This window comes from Monodon monoceros, unplaced genomic scaffold, assembly GCF_005190385.1.
Source record: "Monodon monoceros isolate NGI ecotype Baffin Bay Population unplaced genomic scaffold, NGI_Narwhal_1 Super_Scaffold_7, whole genome shotgun sequence".
Lineage (NCBI taxonomy): Eukaryota > Metazoa > Chordata > Mammalia > Artiodactyla > Monodontidae > Monodon > Monodon monoceros.
Window position 1 is genome coordinate 66,730,277 of NW_021703784.1, and position 27,091 is coordinate 66,757,367.

Consider the following 27,091-nt stretch of genomic DNA (forward strand, 5'->3'; position numbering starts at 1 on the left):
ATTACTTTGCAGACTAAACACTTGCAATTGAAGGTTAGGTGGAAGCTCCTCAACTACACAGTTAAATAAATTTTGAAATAAGGATTTTTTTTTGCATTTGCATCGAGGTCCGAAAAAGAGCTTCTGGAACTTTAGTTTGAGCTCACAAAATTTATCTGCTGAAAGGCTGCATGGGGATGGAGGCCTAATTTCTTGTTTTAACTGTTGACACCACAAGAAGTATATAAAGTGTTAGGTTGTTGTTGAAATGACTTTACCTGCTGTAAAGGCCAGTGTCCAGAGTCATTCAGTACTTGATAACAGTAGTTAAAGGTGGTTCTCCTCATTCAGAAATATTTCAATCTTGGCCCTGAGCTCAAAAAATTTGCAATAAAGTGTTACCACTGCTAGATCATTGAAGTGTGATAGAGCAGGTCAGGATATTCAGCTCCTATTTCTGACAAAAATTCACAAAACTGATGATGATTAAGTTCATAAGAATAAATGAAGTTCACTGCTGACACTACTGGTTTTATAACACATGATAGATTCAAGCACTTTCTGCAAAGTACCTGCTGATAATACAATTTGTACAACTATGCCTTTTAATGCTCCACATATATTTTTACTATCAATTGTAACACATCTTAGCAGATTCCATCTTAGGTTGTGCTGAATCAGTTTTCTCATCGTCTTTGAAAATAACCTCTTTCGTACTTGTCACAGGCAGACTATTCACAAAGGCTAAATCTTCAAACTTGGCATTGACTCTGAATAAACAACTGAACAGTATTGGTAATATTTATTTACTCACTGAGAGAGACAGAAGATCACTCAATCTTCTGCCTTTTTTGTTTTTGTTTTTTTTTTTGCGGTACACGGGCCTCTCACTGTTGTGGCCTCTCCCGTTGCGGAGCACAGGCTCCGGACACGCAGGCTCAGCAGCCATGGCTCACGGGCCCAGCCACTCCGTGGCATGTGGGGTCTTCCCGACTGGGGTACGAACTCGTGTCCCCTGTGTCGGCAGGCAGACTCTCAACCATTGCGCCACCAGGGAAGCCCCATATGTGTCATTTTTAAACCTTATTGTAATTTCCTATCTACTTAACTGCTGCTATGAGGGTCACAGGGACCCTCGTTTGTAGGAAGAATGACGCCGCAACTCTTATGAAGCTATAGGAGGAAGCAAGATTTGAAAGCACTGGCAGGTTTTACATTAAATGTACTGTATAGCTATCTATTCTATCATCTGCCAGCATGTCTAAAATACCTCTGTAGTCCAAACTCATTTATTTGGGTTTTAATTTCTTCTTTAGTCCACTATTAAACTGGACTAGTACCACACAATCTATTAATGGCAATACCTGATCAGAAAGGAGCTGGCATTGACATTTGGAAGCAAAGAGCCCAGAAAGGAGCAAATTGCAGTCAAGAAGGGATGAGGGGTACCTGGTGCTCAACAACAGGCTGAAAAGTCAGGTCATCGATGGCCCTTCTTAGTATCTTAAGCAACAACTGTCATTTGTACCTCTGTTTTCCTCAGATAATTCCACCTTATAAGTCATAAAAGGTTGGAAAAAGTAATAGCTAATGCTTATTATTACAGTCTTTAAAGACACATCTGTGTTCATTTGGTTTTTATGATGCTGTGATCCTTATACAAACACACACACTGTATAAACAAGGTTCAGGGGTGAGGCAAACACCTTGTTCCACAAAACAGCCAGGCACTTTCAGCGTCTTTCTGTACAGATGAGGTAGGGCTGGGGTTGCAACGTCATGCCTAACCTGGGCTTCAGATTTGGAACCAGTTCATGTGGAAAGTGCAAGTGAAATCGCTGAAGCAATGTTGTAAAAAACAGGAACATTTCCATCCGAGCCAGCTGTTCTCCAAGACAATGTCTTCTCCCTCAACATAAAAAACAGGCATAATAATTTTTCTAAATCCACAATATTTACCAAAATTTAAGTCTAATACGTACCATTCAGGAAACCTGGAATTTAAAGAAACTTAGAGGAAGTTATGTTTATTTTATTCATTTCTTTTTAATAAATTTATTTATTTTTGGCCGCGTCGGGTCTTCATTGCCGCTCATGGGCTTTCTTTAGTTACGGCGAGCGGGGGTTCCTCTTCATTGCAGTGCACAAGCTTCTCATTGCAGTGGCTTCTCTTGTTGCGGAGCATGGGCTCTAAGCCCACAGGCTTCAATAGTTGTGACTCGTGGACTCAGTAGTTGTGGCTCATGGGCTCTAGAGCACAGGCTCAGTAGTTGTGGCAGAGGGGCTTAGTTGTTCCGCGGCATGTGGGATCTTCCCAGACCAGGGCTTGAACCCATGTCCCCTGCATTGGCAGGCAGATTCTTTTTTTCTTTTTTATAACATCTTTATTGGAGTATAATTGCTTTACAATGGTGTGTTTCTGCTTTATAACAAAGTGAAGCAGTTATACATATGCATATGTTCTCATATCTCTTCCCTCTTGCGTCTCCCTACCTCCCACCGTCCAATCCCACCCCTCTAGGTGGTCACAAACCACCAAGTTGATCTCCCTGTGCTATGCAGCTGCTTCCCATTACCTATCGATTTTACGTTTGGTAGTGTATATATGTCCATGCCACTCTCTCACTTTGTCACAGCTTACACTTCCCCTCCACATATCCTCAAGTCCATTCTCTAGTAGGTCTACGTCTTTATTCCCATCTTGCCCCTAGGTTCTTCACAACCTTTTTTTTTCTTTTCTTAGATTCCATATATATGTGTTAGCATATGGTATTTGCTTTTCTCTTTCTGACTTACTTCACTCTGTATGACAGGCTCTAGGTCCATCCACCTCACTACAAATAACTCAATTTCGTTTCTTTTTATGGCTCAGTAATATTCCATTGTATATATGTGCCACATCTTCTTTATCCATTCAACTGTTGATGGACATTTAGGTTACTTTCATGTCCTGGCTATTGTAAAAAATAGAGCTGCAATGAACATTTTGGTACATGACTCTTTTTGAATTGTGGTTTTCTCAGGGTATATGCCCAGTAGTGGGATTGCTGGGTTGTATGGTAGTTATATTTTTAGATTTTTAAGGAACCTCCATACTGTTCTCCACAGCGGGTATATCAATTTACATTCCCACCAACAGTGCAAGAGGGTTCCCTTTTCTCCACAACCTCTCCAGCATTCATTGTTTCTAGCTTTTTTTTAAAAAAATTTTTACATCTTTATTGGAGTACAATTGCTTTACAATGGTGTGTTAGTTTCTGCTTTATATCAAAGTGAATCAGTTATACATATACATATGTTCCCATATCTCTTCCCTCTTGCGTCTCCCTCCCTCCCACCCTCCCTATCCCACCCCTCCAGGCGGTCAAAAGCACCGAGCTGATCTCCCTGTGCTATGCGGCTGCTTCCCACTAGCTATCTATTTTACATTTGATAGTGTATATATGTCCATGCCACTCTCTCGCTTTTTCACAGCTTACCCTTCCCACTCCCCAAATCTTCAAGTCCACTCTATAGTAGGTCTGTGTCTTTATTCCTGTCTTACCCCTAGGTTCTTCATGACATTTTTTTTTCTTAAATTCCATATATATATGTTAGCATACGGTATTTGTCTTTCACTTTCTGATTTATTTCACTCTGTATGACAGACTCTAGGTCCATCCACCTCACTACAAATAGCTCAATTTCGATTTTTTTTTATGACTGAGTAATATTCATTGTATATATGTGCCACATCTTCTTTATCCATTCATCCGATGATGGACACTTAGGTTGTTTCCATCTCCCGGCTATTGTAAATAGAGCTGCAATGAACATTTTGGTACATGACTCTTTGAATTATGGTTTTCTCAGGGTATATGCCCAGTAGTGGGATTGCTGGGTCATATGGTAGTTCTATTTGTAGTTTCTTAAGGAACCTTCATACTGTTCTCCAGAGTGGCTGTACCAATTCACATTCCCACCAGGAGTGCAAGAGTGTTCCCTTTTCTCCACATCCTCTCCAGCATTTATGGCTTCTAGATTTTTTGATGATGGCCATTCTGACTGGTGTGAGATGATATCTCATTGTAGTTTTGATTTGCATTTCTCTAATGATTAATGATGTTGAGCATTCTTTCATGTGTCAGTTGGCAATCTGTATATCTTCTTTGGAGAAAGGTGTATTTAGGTCTTCTGCCCATTTCTGGATTGGGTTGTTTTTTGTCATTGAGCTGCATGAGCTGCTTACAAATTTTGGAGATTAATCCATTTTCAGTTGCTTCATTTGCAAATATTTTCTCCCATTCTGAGGGTTGTCTTCTGGTCTTATTTATGGTTTCCTTTGCTGTGCAAAAGCTTTGAAGTTTCATTAGGTCTCATTTGTTTATTTTTGTTTTTATTTCCACTTCTCTAGGAGGTGAGTCAAAAAGGATCTTGCTGTGATTTATGTCCTAGAGTGTTCTGCCTATGTTTTCCTCTAAGAGTTTGATAGTTTCTGGCCTTACATTTAGGTCTTTAATCCATTTTGAGCTTATCTTTGTGTATGGTGTTAGGGAGTGTTCTAATCTCATACTTTTACATGTACCTGTCCAGTTTTCCCAGCACCACTTATTGAAGAGGCTGTCCTTTCTCCACTGTAGAGTCCTGCCTCCTTTGTGCGTGGGTTTATCTCTGGGCTTTCTATCCTGTTCCATTGATCTATATTTGTTTTTGTGCCAGTACCATATTGTCTAGATTACTGTAGCTTTGTAGTATAGTCTGAAGTCTGAGAGCCTGATTCCTCCAGCTCCGTTTTTTGTTCTCAAGCTTGCTTTGGCTATCCAGGGTCTGTTGTGTTTCCATACAAATTGTGAAATTTTTTGTTCTAGTTCTGTGAAAAATGGCAGTGGTAGTTTGACAGGGATTGCACTGAATCTGTAGATTGCTTTGGGTAGTAGAGTCATTTTCACAATGTTGATTTTTCCAATCCAAGAACATGGCATATCTCTCCATCTATTTGTATCATCTTTAATTTCTTTCATCAGGGTCTTATAATTTCCTGCATACAGGTCTTTTGTCTCCTTAGGTAGGTTTATTCCTAGATATTTTATTCTTTTTGTTGCAATGGTAAATGGGAGTGTTTTCTTGATTTCACTTTCAGATTTTTCATCATTAGTGTATAGGAATGCCAGAGATTTCTGTGCATTAATTTTGTATCCTGCTACTTTACCAAATTCATTGATTAGCTCTAGTAGTTTTCTGGTAGCATCTTTAGGATTCTCTATGTATAGTATGTCATCTGCAAACAGTGACAGCTTTACTTCTTTTCTGATTTGGATTCCTTTTATTTCCTTTTCTTTTCTGATTGCTGTGGCTAAAACTTCCAAAAGTATGTTGAATAAGAGTGGTGAGAGTGGGCAGCCTTGTCTTGTTCCTGATCTTAGTGGAAATGCTTTCAGTTTTTCACCATTGAGGACGATGTTGGCTGTGGGTTTGTCATATATGGCCTTTACTATGTTGAGGAAAGTTCCCTCTATGCCTACTTTCTGCACGGTTTTTATCATAAATCGGTGTTGAATTTTGTCGAAAGCTTTCTCTGCATCTCTTGAGGTGACCATATGGTTTTTCTCCTTCTATTTGTTAACATGGTGTATCACGTTGATTGATTTGCATATATTGAAGAATCCTTGCATTCCTGGAATAAACCCCACTTGATCATGTTGTATGATCCTTTTAATGTGCTGTTGGATTTTATTTGCTAGTATTTTGTTGAGGATTTTCGCAGCTATGTTCATCAGTGATATTGGCGTGAGTTTTCTTTCTTTGTGACATCCTTGTCTGGTTTTGGTATCAGGGTGATGGTGGCCTCATAGATTGAGTTTAGGAGTGTTCCTCCCTCTGCTATATTTTGGAAGAGTTTGAGAAGGATAGGTGTTAGCTCTTCTCTAAATGTTTGAGAGAATTAGCCTGTGAAGCCATCTGGTAGTGGGCTTTTGTTTGTTGGAAGATTTTTAATCACAGTTTCAATTTCAGTGCTTGTGACTGGTCTGTTCATATTTTCTATTGCTTCCTGATTCAGTCTTGGCAGGTTGTGCCTTTCTAAGAATTTGTCCATTTCTTCCAGGTTGTCCATTTTATTGGCATAGAGTTGCTTGTAGTAATGTCTCATGACGTTTTGTACTTCTGCAGTGTCAGTTGTTACTTCTCCTTTTTCATTTCTAACTCTATTGATTTGACTCTTCTCCCTTTTTTTCTTGATGAGTCTGGCTAATGGTTTATCAATTTTGTTTATCTTCTCAAAGAACCAGCTTTTAGTTTTATTGATCTTTGCTATTGTTTCCTTCATTTCTTTTTCATTTATTTCTGATCTGATTTTTATAATGTCTTTCCTTTTGCTAACTTTGGGGGTTTTTTTCTTCTTCTTTCTCTAATTGCTTTAGGTGCAAGGTTAGGTTGTTTATTCGAGATGTTTCCTGTTTCTTAAGGTAGGATTGTATTGCTATAAACTTCCCTCTTAGAACTGCTTTTGCTGCATCCCATAGGTTTTGGGTCGTCATGTCTCCATTGTCATTTCTTTCTAGGTATTTTTTGATTTCCTCTTTGATGTCTTCAGTGATCACTTCGTTATTAAGTAGTGTATTGTTTAGCCTCCATGTGTTTGTATTTTTTACACATCTTTTCCTGTAATTGATATCTAGTCTCATAGTGTTGTGGTCGGAAAAGATACTTGATACATTTTCAATTTTCTTAAATTTACCAAGGCTTGATTTGTGACCCAAGATATGATCTATCCTGGAGAATGTTCCATAAGCACTTGAGAAAAATGTGTATTCTGTTGTTTTTGGATGGAATGTGCTATAAATATCAATTAAGTCCATCTTGTTTAATGTATCATTTAAAGCTTGTGTTTCCTTATTTATTTTCATTTTGAATGATCTGTCCATTGGTGAAAGTGGGGTGTTAAAGTCCCCTACTATGAATGTGTTACTGTCGATTTCCCCTTTTATGGCTGTTAGTATTTGCCTTATGTATTGAGGTGCTCCTATGTTGGGTGCATAAATATTTACCATTATTATATCTTTTCTTGGATCGATCCCTTGATCATTATGTAGTGTTCTTCTTTGTCTCTTCTAATAGTCTTTATTTTAAGGTCTATTTTGTTTGATATGAGAACTGCTACTCCAGCTTTCTTTCGGTTTCCATTTGCATGGAATATCTTTTTCCATCCCCTTACTTTCAGTCTGTATGTGTCTCTAGGTCTGATGTGGGTCTCTTGTAGACAGCTTACATATGGGTCTTGTTTATGTATCCATTTAGCCAATCTGTGTCTTTTGATGGGAGCATTATTCCATTTACATTTCAGGTAATTATCAATATGTATGTTCCTATTCCCATTTTCTTGTTTTGGGTTCGTTATTGTAGGTCTTTTCCTCCTCTTGTGTTTCTTGCCTAGAGAAGTTCCTTTAGCATTTGTTGTAAAAGCTGGTTTGGTGGTGCTGAACTCTCTCAGTTTTTGCTAGTCTGTAAAGGTTTTAATTTCTCCATCAAATCTGAATGAGATCCTTGCTGGGTAGAGTAATCCTGGTTGCAGGTTTTTCTCCTTCATCACTTTAAATATATGTCCTGCCAGTCCCTTCTGGCTTGCAGAGTTTCTGCTGAAAGATCAGCTGTTAACCTTATGGGGATTCCCTTGTGTGTTATTTGTTGTTTTTCCCTTGCTGCTTTTAATATGTTTTCCTTGTATTTAATTTTTGACAGTTTGATTAATACGTGTCTTGGCATATTTCTCCTTGGATTTATCCTGTATGGGACTCTCTGTGCTTCCTGGACTTGATTAACTATTTCCTTTCCCATATTAGGGAAGTTTCCAACTATAATCTCTTCAAATATTTCTCAGTCCCTTTCTTTTTCTATTCTTCTTCTGGAACCCCTATAATTCAAATGTTGGTGCGTTTAATGTTGTCCCAGAGGTCTCTGAGACTGTCCTCAGTTCTTTTCATTCTTGTTTCTTTATTCTGCTCTGCAGTAGTTATTTCCACTATTTTATCTTCCAGGTCACTTATCCGTTCTTCTGCCTCAGTTATTCTGCTATTGATCCCTTCTAGAGTATTTTGAATTTCATTTATTGTGTTGTTCATTGTTGCTTGTTTCATCTTTAGTTCTTCTAGGTCCTTGTTTAATGTTTCTTGTATTTTATCTATTCTATTTCCAAGAATTTGGATCATCTTTACTATCATTATTCTGAATTCTTTTTCAGGTAGACTGCCTATTTCCTCTTCATTTGTTAGGTCTGGTGGGTTTTTATCTTGCTCCTTCATCTGCTGTGTGTTTTTCTGTCTTCTCATTTTGCTTATCTTACTGTGTTTGGGGTCTCCTTTTTGCAGGCTGCAGGTTCGTAGTTCCCGTTGTTTTTGGTGTCTGTGCCCAGTGGCTAAAATTGGTTCAGTGGGTTGTGTAGGCTTCCTGGTGGAGGGGACTAGTGCCTGTGTTCTGGTGGATGAGGCTGGATCTTGTCTTTCTGGTGGGCAGGTCCACGTCTGGTGGTGTGTTAGGGGTGTCTGTGGACTTACCATGATTTTAGGCAGCCTCTCTGCTAATGGGTGGGGTTGTGTTCCTGTCTTGCTAGTTGTTTGGCATAGGGTGTCCAGCACTGTAGCTTGCTGGTCGTTGAGTGAAGCTGGGTGCTGGTGTTGAGATGGGGATCTCTGGGAGATTTTCGCCGTTTGATATTATGTGGAGCTGCAAGGTCTCTTGTGGACAAGTGTCCTGAAGTTGGCTCTCCTACCTCAGAGGCACAGCACTGACCCCTGGGTGCAGAATGAAAAGCCTTTCATCCACATGGCTCAGAATAAAAGGGAGAAATAGAAGAAAGAGAGAAAGAGAGAGAGAGAGAAAGAAAGAAAGAAAGAAAGAAAGAAAGAAAGAAAGGAAGAAAGAAAGAAAGAAAGAAAGAAAAGGAAGGAAGGAAGGAAGGAAGGTGGGAGTGATGGAGGGAGGGAGGGAGGAAGGAAGGAAGGTGGGCGTGATGGAGCGAGGGAGGGAGGAAGGAGGGCAGGAAGGAAAGAAAGAAAGAAGATAAAATAAAGTAAGATAAAATAAAGTTATTAAAATAAAATTAATTATTAAGAAAAAACAAACAAAAAAAATGGACGGATAGAACCCTAGGACAAATGGTGGAAGCAAAGCTATACAGACAAAATCTCACACAGAACCATACACATACACACTCACAAAAGGAGGAAAAGGGGAAAAAAATAATAATTCTTGCTCTCAAAGTCCACCTCCTCAATTTGGGATGATTCGTTGTCTACTCAGGTATTCCACAGATGCAGGGTACATCAAGTTGATTGTGGAGCTTTAATCTGCTCCTTCTGAGCTTCTGGGAGAGATTTCCCTTTCTCTTCTTTGTTCTCACAGCTCCCGGGGCTCAGCTTTGGATTTGGCCCCGCTTCTGCGCGTAGGTCGCTGGAGGGCGTCTGTTCTTCACTCAGACAGGAAGGGGTTAAAGGAGCAGTTGCTTCAGGGACTCTGGCTCACTCAGGCCGGGCGGAGGGAGGGGTACAGAGTGTGGGGCGAGCCTGCGGCGGCAGAGGCCGGCATGACGTTGCACCAGCCTGAGGTGCGCCATTCTGCGTTCTCCTGGGGAAACTGCCCCTGGATCCCAGGACCCTGGCAGTGGCAGGCTGCACAGGCTCCCCGGAAAGGGGGTGTGGATAGTGACCTGTGCTCGCACACGGGCTTCTTGGTGGCAGCACCAGCAGCCTTAGCGTCTCATGCCCGTCTCTGGGGTCCGCGCTTGCAGTCGTGGCTCACGCCCGTCTCTGGAGCTCCTTTAAGCAGCGCTCTTAATCCCCTCTTCTCACGCACCAGGAAACAAAGAGGGAAGAAAATGTCTCTTGCCTCTTCGGCAGGTCCAGACTTTTCCCCGGACTCCCTCCCGGCTAGCCATGGTGCACTAACCCCCTGCAGGCTGTGTTCACGCCGCCAACCCCAGTCCTCTCCCTGCGCTCCGACCGAAGCCCGAGCCTCAGCTCCCAGCCCCGCCCACCCCAGCGGGTGAGCAGACAAGCCTCTCTGGCTCGTGAGTGCCGGTCGGCACCGATCACCTGTGCGGGAATCTCTCCGCTTTGCCCTCCGCACCCCTGTTGCTGTGCTCTCCTCTGCAGCTCCGAAGCTTCCCCCTCTGCCACCCGCAGTCTCTGCCTGCGCAGGGGCTTCCTAGTGTTTGGAAACCTTTCCTCCTTCACAGCTCCCTCCCACTGGTGCAGGTCCCATCCCTATCCTTTTGTCTCTGTTTATTCTTTTTTCTTTTGCCCTACCCAGGTACGTAGGGACTTTCTTGCCTTTTGGGAGGTCTGAGGTCTTCTGCCAGCGTTCAGTAGGTGTTCTGTAGGAGTTGTTCCACGTGTAGATGCATTTCTGGTGTGTCTGTGGGGAGGAAGGTGATCTCCGCGTCTTACTCTTCCACCATCTTCCCTCTGTTTCTAGCTTTTTATATGATGGCCATTCTGACTGGTGTGAGATTATATCTCATTGTAGTTTTGATTTGTATTTCTCTAATGATTAATGATGTTGAACATTCTTTCATGTGTTTGTTGGCAATCTGTATATCTTCTTTGGAGAAATGTCTATTTAGGTTTTCTGGCAGGTGGATTCTTAACCACTGCGCCACCAGGGAAGCCTGGAAGTTATGTTTATTAAAGGATTTTCTTAAGCCACAAAGAATAGAAATTGGCACTTCGGTTCCCAGAGGCCATTTCTTCATCTTCTTTTGTAAGGTCATGTACTGTTGTAAGCTCATTAGTTATATTCTCCACTTCCTTTGCATGTGGCAACAGAGCCTGAGATATGCCATGAAAGATGTGAGGTGTGACACTTTGTTCTCTTGACCCAGGAGAAGTTCATTTCATTTCAAATGACTGCATGTGTACCCTTCCCCAGTGAAAGGATTTTTCCAGTCCATCTTCCATGGGTCTCGTGATCTGTGTACTTGTTCACAGGAGACGCAATATTTTTGGAGATGAGGTATAAGAATTGAGAGCCAAGAGAGCTAGATTCTAGTTTCACTTCAAGTTATGATGCCATTCCTGTCCCTGGGTCTCAGTCTCTCAAGCTGCCTGTTACTGATTTCTAGCTCTACAAGTTTTGATTACAAGCCAAAATCCACAAGCAAGAAAGTTTCAGAAAAAGCCAGAGCTTCTCATCAATTTCTTTCTAGCTGCTAAATTATGGCTTATTTTGAGTAGAAAGAGGTGTTAATGAGCTCTAATTAAACCATTCTCTCCCGTAAGATTCAATACTGTTTTCAGAGTTTGGATATTAACTCTACAAGAGAATGCTTCAGATTAAGGTATTATACATGATAAATCAGCATTATACTTTTTCCTAAAGTTATGCCCCTTTGAAAGTTCTCTTACCTAGGGAAAAGGGAACCAAAGCTTCCTTCTTGGCAAAATATCCACTGCTGTCCAGAAATCGGTCTGGATAGAATATTTCTGGGTCTCTCCAATACTTTTCATCAAAGTGTACAGAATAAAGATTTGTAATTACTGTTGTGCCTTTAGGAATGGAATAACCACGTACAACTGCATCCTCAGAGGTTGCATGGAAAATCCCTAATGGCACTATATTACAGAATCTTAAAACTTCATGTAAAACTGCCTCGGTATAAGGCATTTTGCATTTGTCATCCCAAGAAGGTGTCCCACTGGGTCCTATAATTAAATCAATCTCTTTCTGAACTTGTCCTGTAAGAGAAAAAGTGTTCAAGTTATTATGCACTTCTTAGAATTATATCTAAAGTAATTTCCCTTTAGGATAAAACAAAAGATAACCTGTAGTAAGCCAACAAGGTATGGGTACACCCAGATTCAGATTTTTCATTATCTGGGAGTTCTATTTAAATATGTGCCACATATCTTATACGACCAGTACCCAACACTCTAAGTAATTTTGTTGTGAAAAACACATTATAAGTAATAAAAATAAAAATTAAACAAATCTAGAATTAGAATAACAACACTCTCAGCAAGGAAAAGAGTGAAGCATAAAAACTTAAATTAAAAAAAACCAGGGTTGGGACTTCCCCGGCAGGCCAGTGGTTAAGACTCCATGCTTCCACTGCAGCAAGCACGGGTTCGATCCCTGGTTGGGGAACTAAGATCCTGCATGCAGCGTGGTGCAGCCGAAAAACAACAACCACCACCACCACCAGGGTTCAGGTCCCAGCTCAGCACTAGAAGGGAGTGAGCAAATCAGTCACTCAGCCTTTTCCCTCATTTATGAAATAGGTATTATAAGACATCTCTGAGGTTTTTATACGAATTTAGATAACAGTTTTGAAAACCTTATAGCTATTCAATGCTTCTCTTTTTGGATAGCACAGCAGGAGTTCCTAAATAGAATACCTTGTACAAGGCCAAAGACTCTAAAACATGTGTGAGCCTTAAATGTAAGAACAGACCTTGAGATCACTGGAATCCTTACCTTGAATGTTAGGATAAAGGGCCATGAAAAGAATTGCCCACCGTAGCACATTGGTTGTAGTTTCAGTTCCAGCAATGATGAGTTCACCCACAGAGAAAATCAGGTTTTCTTTGGAGAAAGTAGATGATGGGTCATTTTTACCTTGATCCATCTCATCTAAATAAGCATCAACAAAATGCTGAGGTAACTGAGGCTTTCTGTTGATGGAAACTTTTTCAATAAGCCTGGAGAGAAAGTCATAGACCACAGCTGCATTTCTAAACAGTTGTTGATGTTTTCCAAAAGGTAAGATGCCAATCCATGGAAAGGCATTATAGAGGAAGACTGAGGCGTTGGTGGCTAGTTCCACATTTTCACTAAATAATTCAATCATGTGCTGAAAATCAGTGTCTTCATAAGTGAATCGTTCTCCAAAAATTATCAGATTGGTTATGTTTGAAACGGCATTTGTTATTAATTGTTTAAAGTCAAAAGGGCTACCATTGTATGTTTCAATAGCATCAATGAAAAATTTGGTTTCTTCTAAGATTTTAGATTCAAAAGACTTTTGGCCATATCCAAAACAGCGAAAGCTGTTTACAGCTAATTTTCTGTGATCAACCCATCCTCGGCCATATCTGGAATTGAGTAAGCCTAAAAAGAAAAAGGGATGGTTAGTCATTCTTCTCCAAATTATCTTTCTATGATACTATTAAAAATTTTTTATCATTCCTACATCCCTGTATCTAACAGCTAAAAATACTATGCAGGGAAGAAAAAAAAAAAAAAGATGGTTATTCATTCTTCTCCAAATTTTCTATAAAACTAAAACTAGACCCAGTAGTTAAGCCCTATTCTTTACTCCTCATTAGCCATGGAATATTATAAACAGATAAAGCTTATCCATACTTCTCATCTGGGCACAGGCAGAAAAGACCTATAATCTCCCACCACAAGAAACTGAACTGTCTTCTGTAATTCAACCTGGGTGAACAAGGCCTTGGGTGACCTTATTATCCAACTTCTATTATAAGCCTAATTTACAAAAGACGAATGACTGTGTGTTCTATGGGCAAAATTTTATCCTGGACTAAACACATACCTGAGAAATCATCCTTCTCAAATTAGAAATTTCCTGCTTTAAGAGACTAGATTTTAGAATACAAATTTCCTCCCATTAAAGGCATATGTTGCCTAATACTATAACTGGAAGTGGCAAGGATGGCCTGAATGAGGTGTCAACGTAGTGGAAATACTCAAGCCAAAAGCAGGTGCTAGGGACTGAATGTTTGTGCCACCACAACATTCAAATGTTGAAGCCTAATCCCCAATGTGATGGTATTAGGAAATTAGGTATTTGGGAAATAATTATGTAATGAGCCCTCATGAATGAGCTTTAGTGCCATTATAAGAAGGGATGTGGGAAGAGATGACTGCTCTTGGTTATGTGAGGATACAAGGAGAAGACGGCAGTCTGCAAGCCAAGAAGCAGGCTCTTTCCAGACACTGTTCTGCTAGTACCTTGATCTTGAATTTCCTAGCCTCCAGATCTGATAGAATAACTGTCTGTTGTTGAAGCCACTTAGTCTATATATTTTTGTTATAGCAGCCCAAACTAAGGGGACAAACATGAAACTCAAACTTCTAATGTTGATATTGCTTGCCTTGAAATCTCAGTCTCCACAGTATACTCTGCTGTTCTGATATGTCTACTATGGAATATTTTCCCTTTAAATCGATTATCAAGAAAAAAACTTCTTCAGCATATATATTTCGGTAACGTGTAGTTTACTTGGAATTTCATTCATAATTGGTACATAGGTATACCTATGATGAAAAATGTCATGTTCTCTTGTCTACATGAAGTACCTATGTAATTTACATTTCAACAACTTTTGTGCAACAGTTTTTGAATTTGGAACTTATGATGAAATTAACCATAAATAAGGGGGTCTTTAACGCTGTGCAGCAATTTTATATGCCATATTCCATTCTCTTTTCTATACTCCCAGATGACTATTCATTCAACATAATGTATTTCTGGAGCTAAAGTGTCTTAGATATATCAGTGAATAAAAGAGGCAAAGATGGCTATTGCTCATGGGCCTTACATACTAGTGAGGAGAGACAAACAAATTATAGAGCAAGGAAGGAGACATAGGGTGGTCAGGAAAAGCCTCAGTGAGAAGGTGACATAAGTAAAGACACAGGAGATGGGAGTGAGTCAAGCAGATATCCAGGGAAAGATCACTGCAGGTAGAGAGAACCAGTGCAAAGGCACTGAGATAAAAGCAAGCCCAAGAGAAATGTATGCATATGGGATACATGTGCATAATATATGCATACAGTTACACACAAGAAGGTACACAGGAGCCTGATTATAACCCTATACTGGCCAGTCTGTGTGCCCAGGCATGGGCTGAACCCGCCTAAAGGGCCACTTTTTCCTATTCAAACAGTGGGTTTATGGTGGCTCTGATTTCCCACTTCCAAGTTCAGTGCATATACATCTTAAAATAACACATCTAGGGAATTCCCTGGTGGTCCAATGGTTAGGACTCCACGCTTTCACTGCTGAGGGCCCAGGGTCAGTCCCTGGTTGGGAACTAATATCCCGCAAACTGGGCAGTGCAGCCAGAAAAAAAAAAAGAAAAAGAAAAAAAGGAACCACATCTAATTTTCCTTCTTTTTAAAAAAAAAAAAAAAAAAAAAAATATTTATTTATTTATGGCTGTGTTGGGTCTTTGTTGCTGCACGCGGGCTTTCTCTAGCTGCGTCAAGCAGGGTCTACTCTTCGTTGTGGTGCACAGGTTTCTCATTGTGGTGGCTTCTCTTGTTGCGGAGCACAGGCTCCAGGAGCACAGGCTTCAGTAGTTGTGGCACACGGGCTTCAGTAGTTGTGGCTCATGGGCTCAGTAGTTGTGGCTCACAGAGCGCACGCTCAGTAGTTGTGGTGCACAGGCTTAGTTGCTCCACGGCATGTGGGATCTTCTTGGACCAGGGCTCAAACCCGTGTCCCCTGCACTGGCAGGCAGATTCTTAACCACTGTACCACCAGGGAAGCCCAACACATCTAATTTTCTACTTATTTTTTCTCTTACTATTTCTTTAAAAGTCTTAAGTTGAATGCATGTTTTTTCTTTCTTTATGATAAAAACAGTCTAAACTATAAGTTTATAGCTTCAAAAAACATATAGTTTATCCTAAATATTACTCTGATCACATCATACATTTTCATAATTTCTTTAAAGGTCTTCTATTATAATTGTGGTATAATTTCTTCTTTGGCCTAATTATTACTTGGAAGAGTATTTAAGAAGCTGGAGATTTGCTTTTTATTTATATTATCGCTTTCAAGTGTCATCATGCCCTGGCCTAAGAATTTGGCCTTTAAAACTGGTGTTTTCTTTGCATTAATTGATTTGCTTTGCAATTTAATATATGGTTAATTTTTATTTTTTTCCTTCTCAATCAATGTCTTCTTTAGTCTACGTAACCAAGATACTGTTGAATTTTTCTGTCAAATGAAGAGTGAAGCTCTCATTGAACTGGAAAATTTTGGAGATAAAAACTCTTATACTATTAAGTATGAAAACGGATGTATCTGACGTCAACATTCTATTTTAGGCTTTCTGTTGCTGCTTTCGTCTCATCCGTTCTGTTAACTTTCAGCCTTTCTCCCTTGTTGAATATGCAATCATCCGACACTGATCAACACTAAACCATAGAGAATACTAGTCCTTTACACAAACCCACAATTCTTCATTTACATATCATATTAATTAGTAAAGAAAGGCTGTTTCAGGGTCTATAAGCTTATAAGTAAAATAATAGTAAAATGTCACCAAGCACTCAAGACTAGCTTCAAAGATACTTTTGATTCAAGTATGTGTGCATGTGTATGTATTCTTAACCTGTTTCACAAAACCTGCACATATTATTAAGTGCTAATTCTTTAAAACATTATTTACAATATTTATTAGAACTGGATTACAACAGTAGAATTAGTATGTACTGGGCTAAAATATGAATGTAATGCAGCCTGAAAGGTTCTCAAATATTAGGGTCTGTAACCTAAATTAACTAATTAACACTTTCTTGTTAATCAGTACAACAGAATCCAATCTCTATGTACTAAATTTACATAAAATAAGAAATGTGGGGACTTCCCTGGTGGCACAGTGGTTAAGAATCCGCCTGCAAATGCAGGGGACACGGGTTCAAGCCCTGGTCAAAGAAGATCCCACATGCCGCGGAGCAACTAAGCCCATGTGCCACAACTACTGAGCCTGCACTCTGTGAGCCACAACTACTGAGCCCATGTGCCACAACTACTGAAGCCCGTGTGCCTAGAGCCCATGATCTGCAACAAGAGAAGCCACTGCAATGAGAAGCCCGCGCACCACAACGAAGAGTAACCCCCACTCACCGCAACTAGAAAAAGCCCGTGCACAGCAATGGAGACCAAATGCAGCCAAAAATAAATAAATAAATAAATATTTTTAAAAAAGGAAATGTGATTTAAAATAGTTTAGTAAATCATTAGGTAGGTGAAAATAAACATACCTCCCATTTTTGTCATCTTCATGAATAAAGGAAGGCATGGTCTGTCTGCAAAAATTTCACTTTGATGAACAAGGCATTCCTTTACTACATCATAGCCATTTAGAACCACTGCTGATATACCTCCAAGATCCAAACTGAAGATCTTTGAGAAGAAAAGAAAAACATTTAAATGGCAAAATATATGGAGAAATATAACCATAGAAATCCACATATACTAAGTCCAGCTCTCCCAGTATTTGTTACTCCCTGAAGATGCTGGCATTTATTACTCAGCTGACAATGTTTAGAGTGCCTTCTCTCTACAAGGCACGTCAAAGACCATGATTTCATTACTCATTCAGTGGCTCAAGACATAATCTTATAAATGGTGTAATGAAAAGAGTACCAGACTCAGGAGGCCTGGGTTCTAGTTTAAGCTTTGCCATTAAACAGATACAGGACACCTGGCAGAACCCTTAAACTTTTTGGGCTTCAGGGCTGCCACAGAAAATCAAGAAATACTTGATATTTATGCTCTTTTAAAATTCATTCCAACTCAAAACATTCAATGATATCTCAGAATCTGTTTATTTCCAAGATGAATGAGGAAGTGGCTCCATCTACACATCATTTATTATTCCAGGTTTAGGTAGGAGAGGGGATTGTCAAAGGCCTGAGAGACAACTTTTGAGGTATAAAATGTTGGGGCCCAGGATATGCAACCCCAAAATATGCCTCAATGGCATATTAATTATTTTGAATTAAAGTTACTGAAGAAATGGCCAACGCAAGAGGGATGCTCTAGGGAGTTCCCTGGTGGCCTAGTGGTTAGGATTTGGTGCTGTCACTGCTGTGCCCCGGGTTCGATCCCTAGTAGGGAACTGAGATCATGCAAGCTGCTCGGCACAGACAAAATTTTAAAAAAAGAAAAAAAAAAAAAAAAGAGGGACACTTTCTCTTTTTTGTCTCCCTGAAAGCAGGAAATAAATCTCTCATGTGAAAGGTATACTCCATGCATCTGGAGGTAGGACACCCTTATTGCCAAAGATAGGGAATTTGGGGGTGAGAATCCTTTTTTAAACAAATCTTGTTACTTCTTTAATGTACTGCCCAAGCACAAACTCTCTTTAGATTCTTCACCAATTGGGCACCCAAAACCAAAGTTTCTTTGTCCTGTCAATTCTTTGCAAATTTATTGGTTCTTTGTCTAAGAAGTAGAAAATCTGCCTGCTTTGGCCACTTCCTCCATCCCATGTCTGTGAAACCTCCGTGTGCATGGAGTCAAATGTGTTTCTTTTTCTCCTGTTAATCTGTCTTGTGTCAATTTTATTATTAGTCCAGCCAAAAGTACTCAAGAGGGGCAGAGGGGAAAATTTCCCTCTCCTCAACAAAACATACTGAAACTCACAGGCTTATTTATTTGGGCCCCTGAATTCCACGAAGTTAACAAAGAGGGCCCTAAGGGAATTTGACCTTGGAGGACTGGCATCCACCACATTGGCACAGGTGGCTGCCCCTCAGCTAAAAGATGGAATATCCATCCTATTCCTTGCTGAAGCTTCTCATGTGCTTCACCACAGGTTCACTTACAACGTCACACCTCCTGCAGTCTATTCTAGCTAGCTCTATATAGAGGCCTAGGGAACAATGCTGCCTTATTAGTGGGATGCAAAGATTGCTTATCCCCATCCTCTCAGTGGGTGGCTGAGAGCTTTTGAGAGCCAAAACACTGAGTCAAGCCTCATCTCTGGGCAAACAGGTAGAACAGATTTAGCTATGATTCACACTACTTTGGGGGGTGGGGTGGGAGGTACCAGGAGACTTAGCAGAGAATTGAAGTTCAGCAGAAGTAGTTACAGTAGCAAAAGTGATGAAGACCTCCAAATAGTAAAGAATCAACCAGCTGAGAAGGGTCTTTGGCACAAGGATGGGCCCTGCCAACTGAGCAGTAGGTACATCCAGAACTTTGGGAAGCAGCATGGACTGCCTGCCACAAGTAAAGTTATTAGTCAAAAGTGGCAGTGTAAGAGTTTCAGCACAAAGGAAGTGGTTACCAGCTGAGCAAAGATGGGGCTCTTTCAGTTCCCAAAGCAGTAATGGGATGGTCTTAAAATCTTTTCACAGAAGCGTAATTTTAAGCAGATATAAAGAAAAAATTCCTCCTCCTGTGTGTCTCCTCTACTCTCAGTACTCCACTACAACACCTATAACACCAGATGTGTGCAATTCTGGGACACCAGCTGGGTGTCCTACAATTTAACTCAATTCTGACATTATCTACCAGGAGAAAGTGTCAGATTCCGCAGGTTAAGGGCTCAATAACACAAGAGTGCTCCTCCACTTCAGACTCCAATCACAAGTCGAGGTTGTTACCTGTGCTTCTGATCAAAGGGCTATAAATCAGAGGTTCCCATGACCTCCTCCTCAGGTTTGATTAATTTGATAGAGTGGCTCACAGAACTCAATAAAATATTTTACTTACTAGATTACCGGTTTCTTAAAAAAGGATGTAACTCAGGAGCAGCCATATGGAAGAGATGCATAGGGCAAGTGTATGGTCAGGCCACTCAAGATGGCTGTTCTCTTGCTCTCTGTATATCACCCTGCTCAACCAATGCCTGCTTCACCTATACCCTACTCACATGACTGACCTTCCTACATACTTGCCCCAGGCTCCAGCTACTGACTGTTCTTATCAAAGGGGCAGCAAGGGGCGTGCCCCTCTGCTAGTGTACCTGATAACCAATGAAGCAACCTGAATCAACTCCCCTGTAACTGGTAATCCCCCGCCCCCTTCCCCTGCTGCCAGGTCCTGCCTTCCACCTGCCACACACGGTGGGGTATCGCTCCAGGACCTTGCTTCAGTTATGTAAGATCCCTATCCACTGATGTCTCTGTTGCTGACTCCGGGCTCTTTCTTCAGTCTTGGAGCTGGGCAAGTACAGGCCTTGCCGGCCTGCGGGGTGCAGCCCAACAGCAAGGTATGAGGAAAGGGGTGTAGAGCTTCCATGCTCTCTCCAGGCATGCTAGCCTCTGCTCACCTCCACGTGTTCACCAATTCACCATGGAAGCTCTCAGAGCCCTATAATTCAGGGATTTTTATGGAGGCTTTATTACCTAGGCATGATTGATCAAATCATTGGCCACTGGTGACTGACTCTACCTCCAGCCCCCCTCCCTTCCCCAGAGGTAAAATGAGTAGAACTGAAAATTCCAACCCTCTAATCCTGGTTGGTTCTCCAGGCAACAAGCTCCCATCCTTAAGGGCTTTCCATTAACATTCACATAAACTCTGAGGCGGGTGAAAGGGGCTGATTATGAATAACAAAAGATGCATCTACCACTCTCAACACTTAGGAAGTTCCAAGGGTTTTGGGAGCTTGTGCCAGGAAAGGTACAAAGACCAAATACACATTTATTAAAAATCACAGTATCACAAGCAGAGACAATAACGAAGGGTATTAGTGAATAGGCAGTGGTCCTGATGCAGGAAAAAAATCCCCAACTTTGTGATTAAATCAACTTTGTGATCGATTTCACAACGATGGGATTACAAATTCTGTTAATAGGAAGGCAGAACAGACAGGGGAGTTAATTTCAGGGTAATGCTGTCAGGTTGTGGACACTAGAGATTGCAAAAACCAACTAGGAGCCATAACTTGAGAAAATTGTTATACAATCCACCTTTACTCAAAAATGAGATGGTCCTCTATTTCACGGTGAAAACTGGGGAAACTGTTACTTGAGCTAGCATCTATTCAGGTACATGCTCTTTTCAAGGACTTTTGGTAGAAGTTTGTAAATCAAATTGTGAAAATTCATCCTTATGCTGCTTTAATCTATGGAAGTGTCCAAGATTAGTTTTATATATTTTTTAATTTATTCAATAATTTTTATTATTATGGGGTAGTTATGATGCTGGCAAAGATGGAAACAGGTACACATAAAACAGCTTCTAGAAGTCAGTCTATGATCTTCAAGTCTTTTGCCCTATTCCCAAACTAGCTCTACCCACGATTTTTCACTATCTCAGTTAATGACCATTCCAGCCATCCTTCAAGCTATATTCTGGTCCCAAACTGCCCATGGTTTTTGTTTTTTGGGGTTATTTTTGGCCACACCGCAGCACGTGCGATTTTAGTTCCCTGATCAGGGATTGAACCTGCACCCCCTGCAGTGGAAGCTCGGATTCTTAACCACCAGACTGCCAGGGAAGTCCTGAGCTGCCCATGTTGACTCCATTTTTCACCCAAGCCCCACATCACTGCTTAGCAGTCACGATGTTTCAACTTTAACAATACAGACAGAATATGACAATTTCTTACCACTTCCGTCACTAACACTCTAATCCTTCGTTTCTCCCCTATGTTATCTCAACAGCCTCTTAACTTGTCTCTTTATAAGTGATTCTCAGCATGGCATACTCCTGCTTCATGGCCTTTGTACTTGTTCCCTTGGCCTGGAATGTTTTTCCCCTAGATACTCCCATACCTTGCTCCTTCACTTCATTCAAATATTTGCTAAGACGCCTTTTTTTTACAGTGAGGCCTGCTCTAACCCATTTAAATTTCACCCCCTAGCATTCTCCATTTTCCTTACCCTAATTTAGTTTACTTCTTACTCTGTACTCTAACATATTATATATTTATTGTGTTTATATTGTCCCTATCCTGCTCCCCACCTCCCCTCCACTGCTAGAGTATAAGCTACACGAGGGCAGGGATTTTCACCTGTTTTGTTCATTGCTAAATCTTCACATCTAGCATAGTATTAATACATAGCATATGATAACAACTGATAAATATATGCTGAATTAAAGAATAGTGGGGGAGACACACATTTAAGCATATTATTACAACACTATGGGCTAAGTGCTAATAACAGAGGAATGTAAAAAGTGCTGTTGATGAAAACTGATAAATAACTGCCACACACTTTTCAACATTTGCTTGGGTTGTTTTCTCATTTGGAATGCCTACCTTGACTGCCATACCGTCCAAACCCCACCAAGTCTTTAAGGACCAACCTCCATGAAGCCTTTCTCAGTGCACTCTCTTTCTCTTTCTCCCTTGAACCACCACAGCACACGCTTAGAAGCTCCCATGGCACTTATTTAATACTACCTAAAACCAGAGGCATTCATATTCCTGTCTTCTGCTTGCCTGCTAAATTATAAACTCTTTAGATTCAGTGATTTCATCTCTTTCATCTTTGAACACTCCACGGAATCTCATTCAATGCCTTGCTTAAATCTCAATAAACGCTTACTGTATAAATAAATTATAGGTTGTCAACTCCACATGCCTCAAATTAATTATTTTATTATCCTTACATGCATTACCTGAAAATAATCTGTGAAAACTCCTTGTGCTAGCTTTGCTAGCTAGGGAATGCTTCTCGAAATCTGGGTTAACATTAGTCACTGCAGAAGCTTACGCATTCAGAGTGAATCTCCAAGGAAATGCTAAGTCTCAGTGTGATACATTTCTATATAAGATTGTCTTTAAAATGACTGTATAAGTCTTGAGCACCGGTTGTCTTCCTTTCAAGAATTATGAAGGAGAATTGAATTCACAGACTTCATAAAAGTAGGTGTCACTTGAAGGGGCTGTCATTTCTTATAAGCAATTTTAAAGTCCAGGGCTTGCTTTCTCCGAGCACACATCTCCAGATCATCAAGTAAGACAGTGGAAAAATAAGATTCTGTATTTATAAGTATGACATATAAACAACTTTCCACAACCTTCTAGGAGTACAGGAGATAATAGTTTCCTTCCACTTCCAAAAAAGGCATAGTATTTTAACAACTCATACTGTTAGCAGAAACACTGACTGAAACTGCCTGCCCTGGCCAGGCAAAGACAGTAACAATTTGCATGAGTTATTTTATGACAGGAGATCCTGGTAAGGAACATAGAACTAACAAGCCACCAACCGGAAGAATACAGAAAAGGTCAAACGGAGAGAGGAGATGCCAGTCGACATGTCCTACCAACCTCCCAGAATCCTCCTCGCTGGAATCCATCTTGGCTGAGCAGTTGCGCGCCCACCAGAAAGGAACCTGAGTCAGAATGATTGGCCAGAGACAACCCGGAAACTAATCCCATCACCATAAAACCCGAGACTGCGAGCCACATGGCAGAGCAGTTCTCCTGGTTCTCTCACCCTCCTGCTCTCCACCCAGGCACCCCTTTCCAATAAAGTCTCTTGCTTTGTCAGCACGTATTTCTCCTAGGACAATTCATTTCTTAGTGTTAGACAAGAGCCCACTCTGGGGCCCTGGAAGGGGTCTCCCTTCCTGCAACAATACCAACTTTGAGACTTTGTCAGAATTGGAAAATACCTCTGAGACAATGGGAGAACTGTAGGGGTGTTTCACAACTAAGATAAAGAGCAAGTAGCTTAAAGGGTTAATACATCAGGTGGTTTTCAACTTAAGTCTAAAACTGAGTTACTCAAACCATGTCTACTCTTCAGTGCATACATCCTTTCCATTTCTGCTCCTTTTTCTTTTTCCTCTGCTCCTCTTATACCTAACAGCACAGGTTAGCCCTATTTAATTTTACCACCTTCAGTAAAAAGACCTCTTTGTAAAGAACCAAGGTTGCCTCAAATATATAGTTGTACCAGCAATAAAACTGGTTACTCATGCCAAATTCTTATCCAATGTACCAGATCTACCTATGCCAAGATGACAGTCTTCCAGCACATTTATAATTTGCAGTCTATTATAAGACTAAATTACCCCTCTCCCAAAAGAATGTTCATAGTAAATACAGAGTTCCTTTCAGTTCAAATAACTACGTATGAAAAACAGTTCCCTATTCTGCATGACACCATTTCACATAACTGGTCTAAAAACACTTTCTACTTTGTAGGCCTAATAAGTTGTTCTGTAATTAATAACTAACATTTACTCAAAGAACATTTGAGTAGCACTTAACTGTGTTCAGTTATTATTATTACCATTACGCATATCGCGAAACCTTAAGATTCAGACAAGTAAAGGTCAAGTTTTACCTGATGAAAGAGGACTCAACCTCTCGTCTTGCGCTTTCACATCTTATGATTTCTCTAAATATTAATGATGCTTTGTACACCAGAGATCAAATATATTCAATGGTAATCATGGAAATACACTCAATTCCTGAGAACTGGAGGGTGGAAAACAGTATCTAAGAATTACACAATTTGCTTTATCTAAGCCCAGCCTCCCTTTAGCGACATATACCATCAGGGAACTGCAGAAACCTAGAATAATTATTGTAAAAGCTGGTTTAAATACGGATGTAAGCCCAAACCTGAAACACCGCAATTGCCAGACAGCCCTGCGGTACTTTTCCTTCAAAACACAATTTGTGGTCGATCGTTAGATTAATTTTTTTCTCTGGCTAGACTGTAACTACCTAAAATTGGGCTGTGACTGCCTTCTTCATCTCTCTATCCCCAGCACCTGGCAGAGCCTGGCTGGTCGTTTCCTATAAAAGAATGGATTCAAAAGTAAACAAGTGAGCCGTGTTAGTGCCAGTGTTCTGGAAACTTCTGCCTCCTCGAGGTCAGGACACCCTTCCAAACACAAGCTAGCGTTTTGGCCTTTCCCCTGCTAGTTCGCAGCGGCGTGGCTGCCTGCAAGTCACTCAGCTGGTCTGTGACGCAGTTTCCTCCTCTGTAAAACGCGGAGGACCAGAAGACCTGCCCCCGGGCGCCCGCACTGCAAGGGAGGCTGGCCCACGGCCGGCGCAGTCTCCGTCTTTGCTGCGGGGACGCTCCTGGCTCCGGGCAGACAAGACGGCACTGCGATTCCGCACTAATTTTCACTGTTCATTCTCTCTTTCACGGTCATTTCCCAGAGGCCTTCACCTGCGCTCTCTCAGCCTCTCGGCAGACGCCTAGACCAGCCATTCTCAAACGCAAACATCCAACGACCTCCTATTAACCATTAACTCGGTCCTAGATTTCGGACGCCTGGTTTTCTCGAGAAGCCGTGGGTGGAAGCTACCCTACGCACTTCGTGCAGCTCCACGGGCGCTAGAAGCTGGTCGCGCTGAGGGTGACGCCCGGCACTCCCGACCGGGCTTGCGGCGCGTGACCCAGACCCCACTGCGCAGGCGCGGGAGCGGCACCTCGTCGCCCTCGGGGGCGGGAGAATCCGGCCAGTACCCCGCGGACGTCAGGTGGGAGGGGCTCGCGGCTTGGCCGGGCTCTCCCTCCCCCAGCGGCGCCGCTTGAGTACCTCGACCCCGGGCCTGGGAAGCCAGCTTCCCCTCGACGCTGCCGACACACAGAGAGGGGTCAGACAGCTCGCACCCACGAGCGTGGGTCATCCCCTCACCCCGAGAGGAAGGCCCGAGCTTTCCCTGCCCGAGGCCCGTCGGCTGTACCTCGCCGTACACCTGGCTCTGCTTTTTCATGTAGACGTGGGGGAGCTCGGCCGAGGCGCCCAGCGAGTAGATGTTGCCGATAAATGGCAGCCCCGACGGTCCCGGGGGGAAGCCCGACGGCCGTCTCTGCTTCAGCAGCTGGCGGACCCCCAGCGCGAAGAGCAGCAGGAAGAGGGCACCTCCGAGGGCAGCCGCGAACGCCTCAGCACTGTGAGGCTCCCACATAGCCCGGGCTGGGGCTGCGAAACCCCACCGCCCCGGGACCCGGCGAGCGCTCCAACCCCGCCGCATCGTATTGGCCCGGTACCCCGTGGTCCCGCCCCATTTCCATGGCCATTGGCTGGCTGAGCGTAGGGCCCTCGGGCCAGTTACTCTTGCCTTTGTTCTGGTCAGAGTCCGCTCTGCGGAGGGCGGGTGGCCCCATGGATCTGGGCGCGGCTCTAGGCAAGCCCCAGCTGGTTGGGCACAAAGCCTGGAGGCCTCTTCCGGGGTGTTGACACTTGGGGCTGGAAGACGTGACAGCACCGCCTACCTCACTGGGTCAGGCGGATCCTGCATCCCAGGCAGCCAGCCTTTTCTGTGGGTATCTTTTTAGGAGCCAGGTCTGCTTATTTCAGACTGGAAAACTGGGGAGATTATCAGTACTGCAGTCTTTAGCAAAACCTGATAATCTTAAGAATCTCCGTTAAAGAATTGACCCATCAATATAAAAAGAAAATAATCTCACTATCCTTTTTTTACTCATCTATTCTTTTGTCCTATGTTATGAGGTATTTTTACATGTGATCCCTTATGAATTGTAATTGCACAATATTTAGGCAACCTGAGTTAATTACATATCTTTTCACAGCTTTCTGGTCGTTCCCAACTGGTTACTTCTTGGCACTCACAGAAGACTCTCTGGTCTACAGTTGCCCAGGGATAGTGATTGCCTACTTGGAAATTTCTATTTGCTGTTTCTGTTTCTATTCCTGTTTTGTATTGGGTAGTTCCTTGCAACACAGGACCTACTGGGCATGGGACTCTTTTTAACAGCTGCCTTTTGTGATTGAGCAGTGGCAAGAGTGTTATGGTCCTCATTAGCTTAAGGCTTATTCACACTGCAGGTGTTTTTTTGTTTTTGTTTTAACATCTTTATTGGAGTATAATTGCTTTACAATGGTGTGTTAGTTTCTGCTTTATAACAAAGTGAAGCAGTTATACATATGTTCCCATATCTCTTGCGTCTCCCTCCCTCCCACCCTCCCTATCCCACCCCTCTAGGTGATCACAGTGTACCGAGCTGATCTCCCTGTGCTATGCGGCTGCTTCTCACTAGCTATCTATTTTACGTTTGGTAGTGTATATATGTCCATGCCACTCTCTCACTTTGTCACTGCAGGTGTTTTTTAAATGTCCACCATGAGTGCTATCCAAAGCAATGGAGATAATATGTGAAAAGAGCAACAAAGTCCCTACCCTCCTAGAACTTACATTCTTGTGAGGGAGGAGGAATAAACACATAAAATAATTTTAGACAGTCATTAGCAGACAAAAATAAAAGTGTGTTATAGAGAATGCTTGGGCATGGGGAAATCCTTTAGCAGGTGAGAGATGTCAAGAAAAGTCTCTTTAAGAAGATGACATTTGAGCTTAGATCAAATGATAAGGAGTTATATTAGTTTTCTACTGCTGCCGTAACAAATTACTACAGTGCCTTAAAACCACAAATTTGTTATCTTATAGATTTTGTGCTCAAAAGTCCAAAGTGGGACTTACTGGGT

General features: G+C 41.8%; 1 protein-coding gene across 1 annotated transcript; it reads right to left on the reverse strand.

Moving 5' to 3' along the window:
* Positions 1 to 1,616: 1,616 nt before the first annotated feature.
* LOC114887436 (vitamin D 25-hydroxylase) lies at positions 1,617 to 25,588 on the reverse strand. Its single transcript, XM_029209200.1, has 5 exons — positions 25,329 to 25,588; positions 16,969 to 17,110; positions 12,424 to 13,056; positions 11,355 to 11,684; positions 1,617 to 1,888 (listed from the first exon to the last, which is right to left on the reverse strand). Exons 1-5 carry the CDS (start codon positions 25,551 to 25,553, stop codon positions 1,713 to 1,715), a joined length of 1,506 nt encoding a protein of 501 aa, XP_029065033.1. The 5' UTR covers positions 25,554 to 25,588; the 3' UTR covers positions 1,617 to 1,712.
* Between the last annotated feature and the right edge of the window lie 1,503 nt (positions 25,589 to 27,091).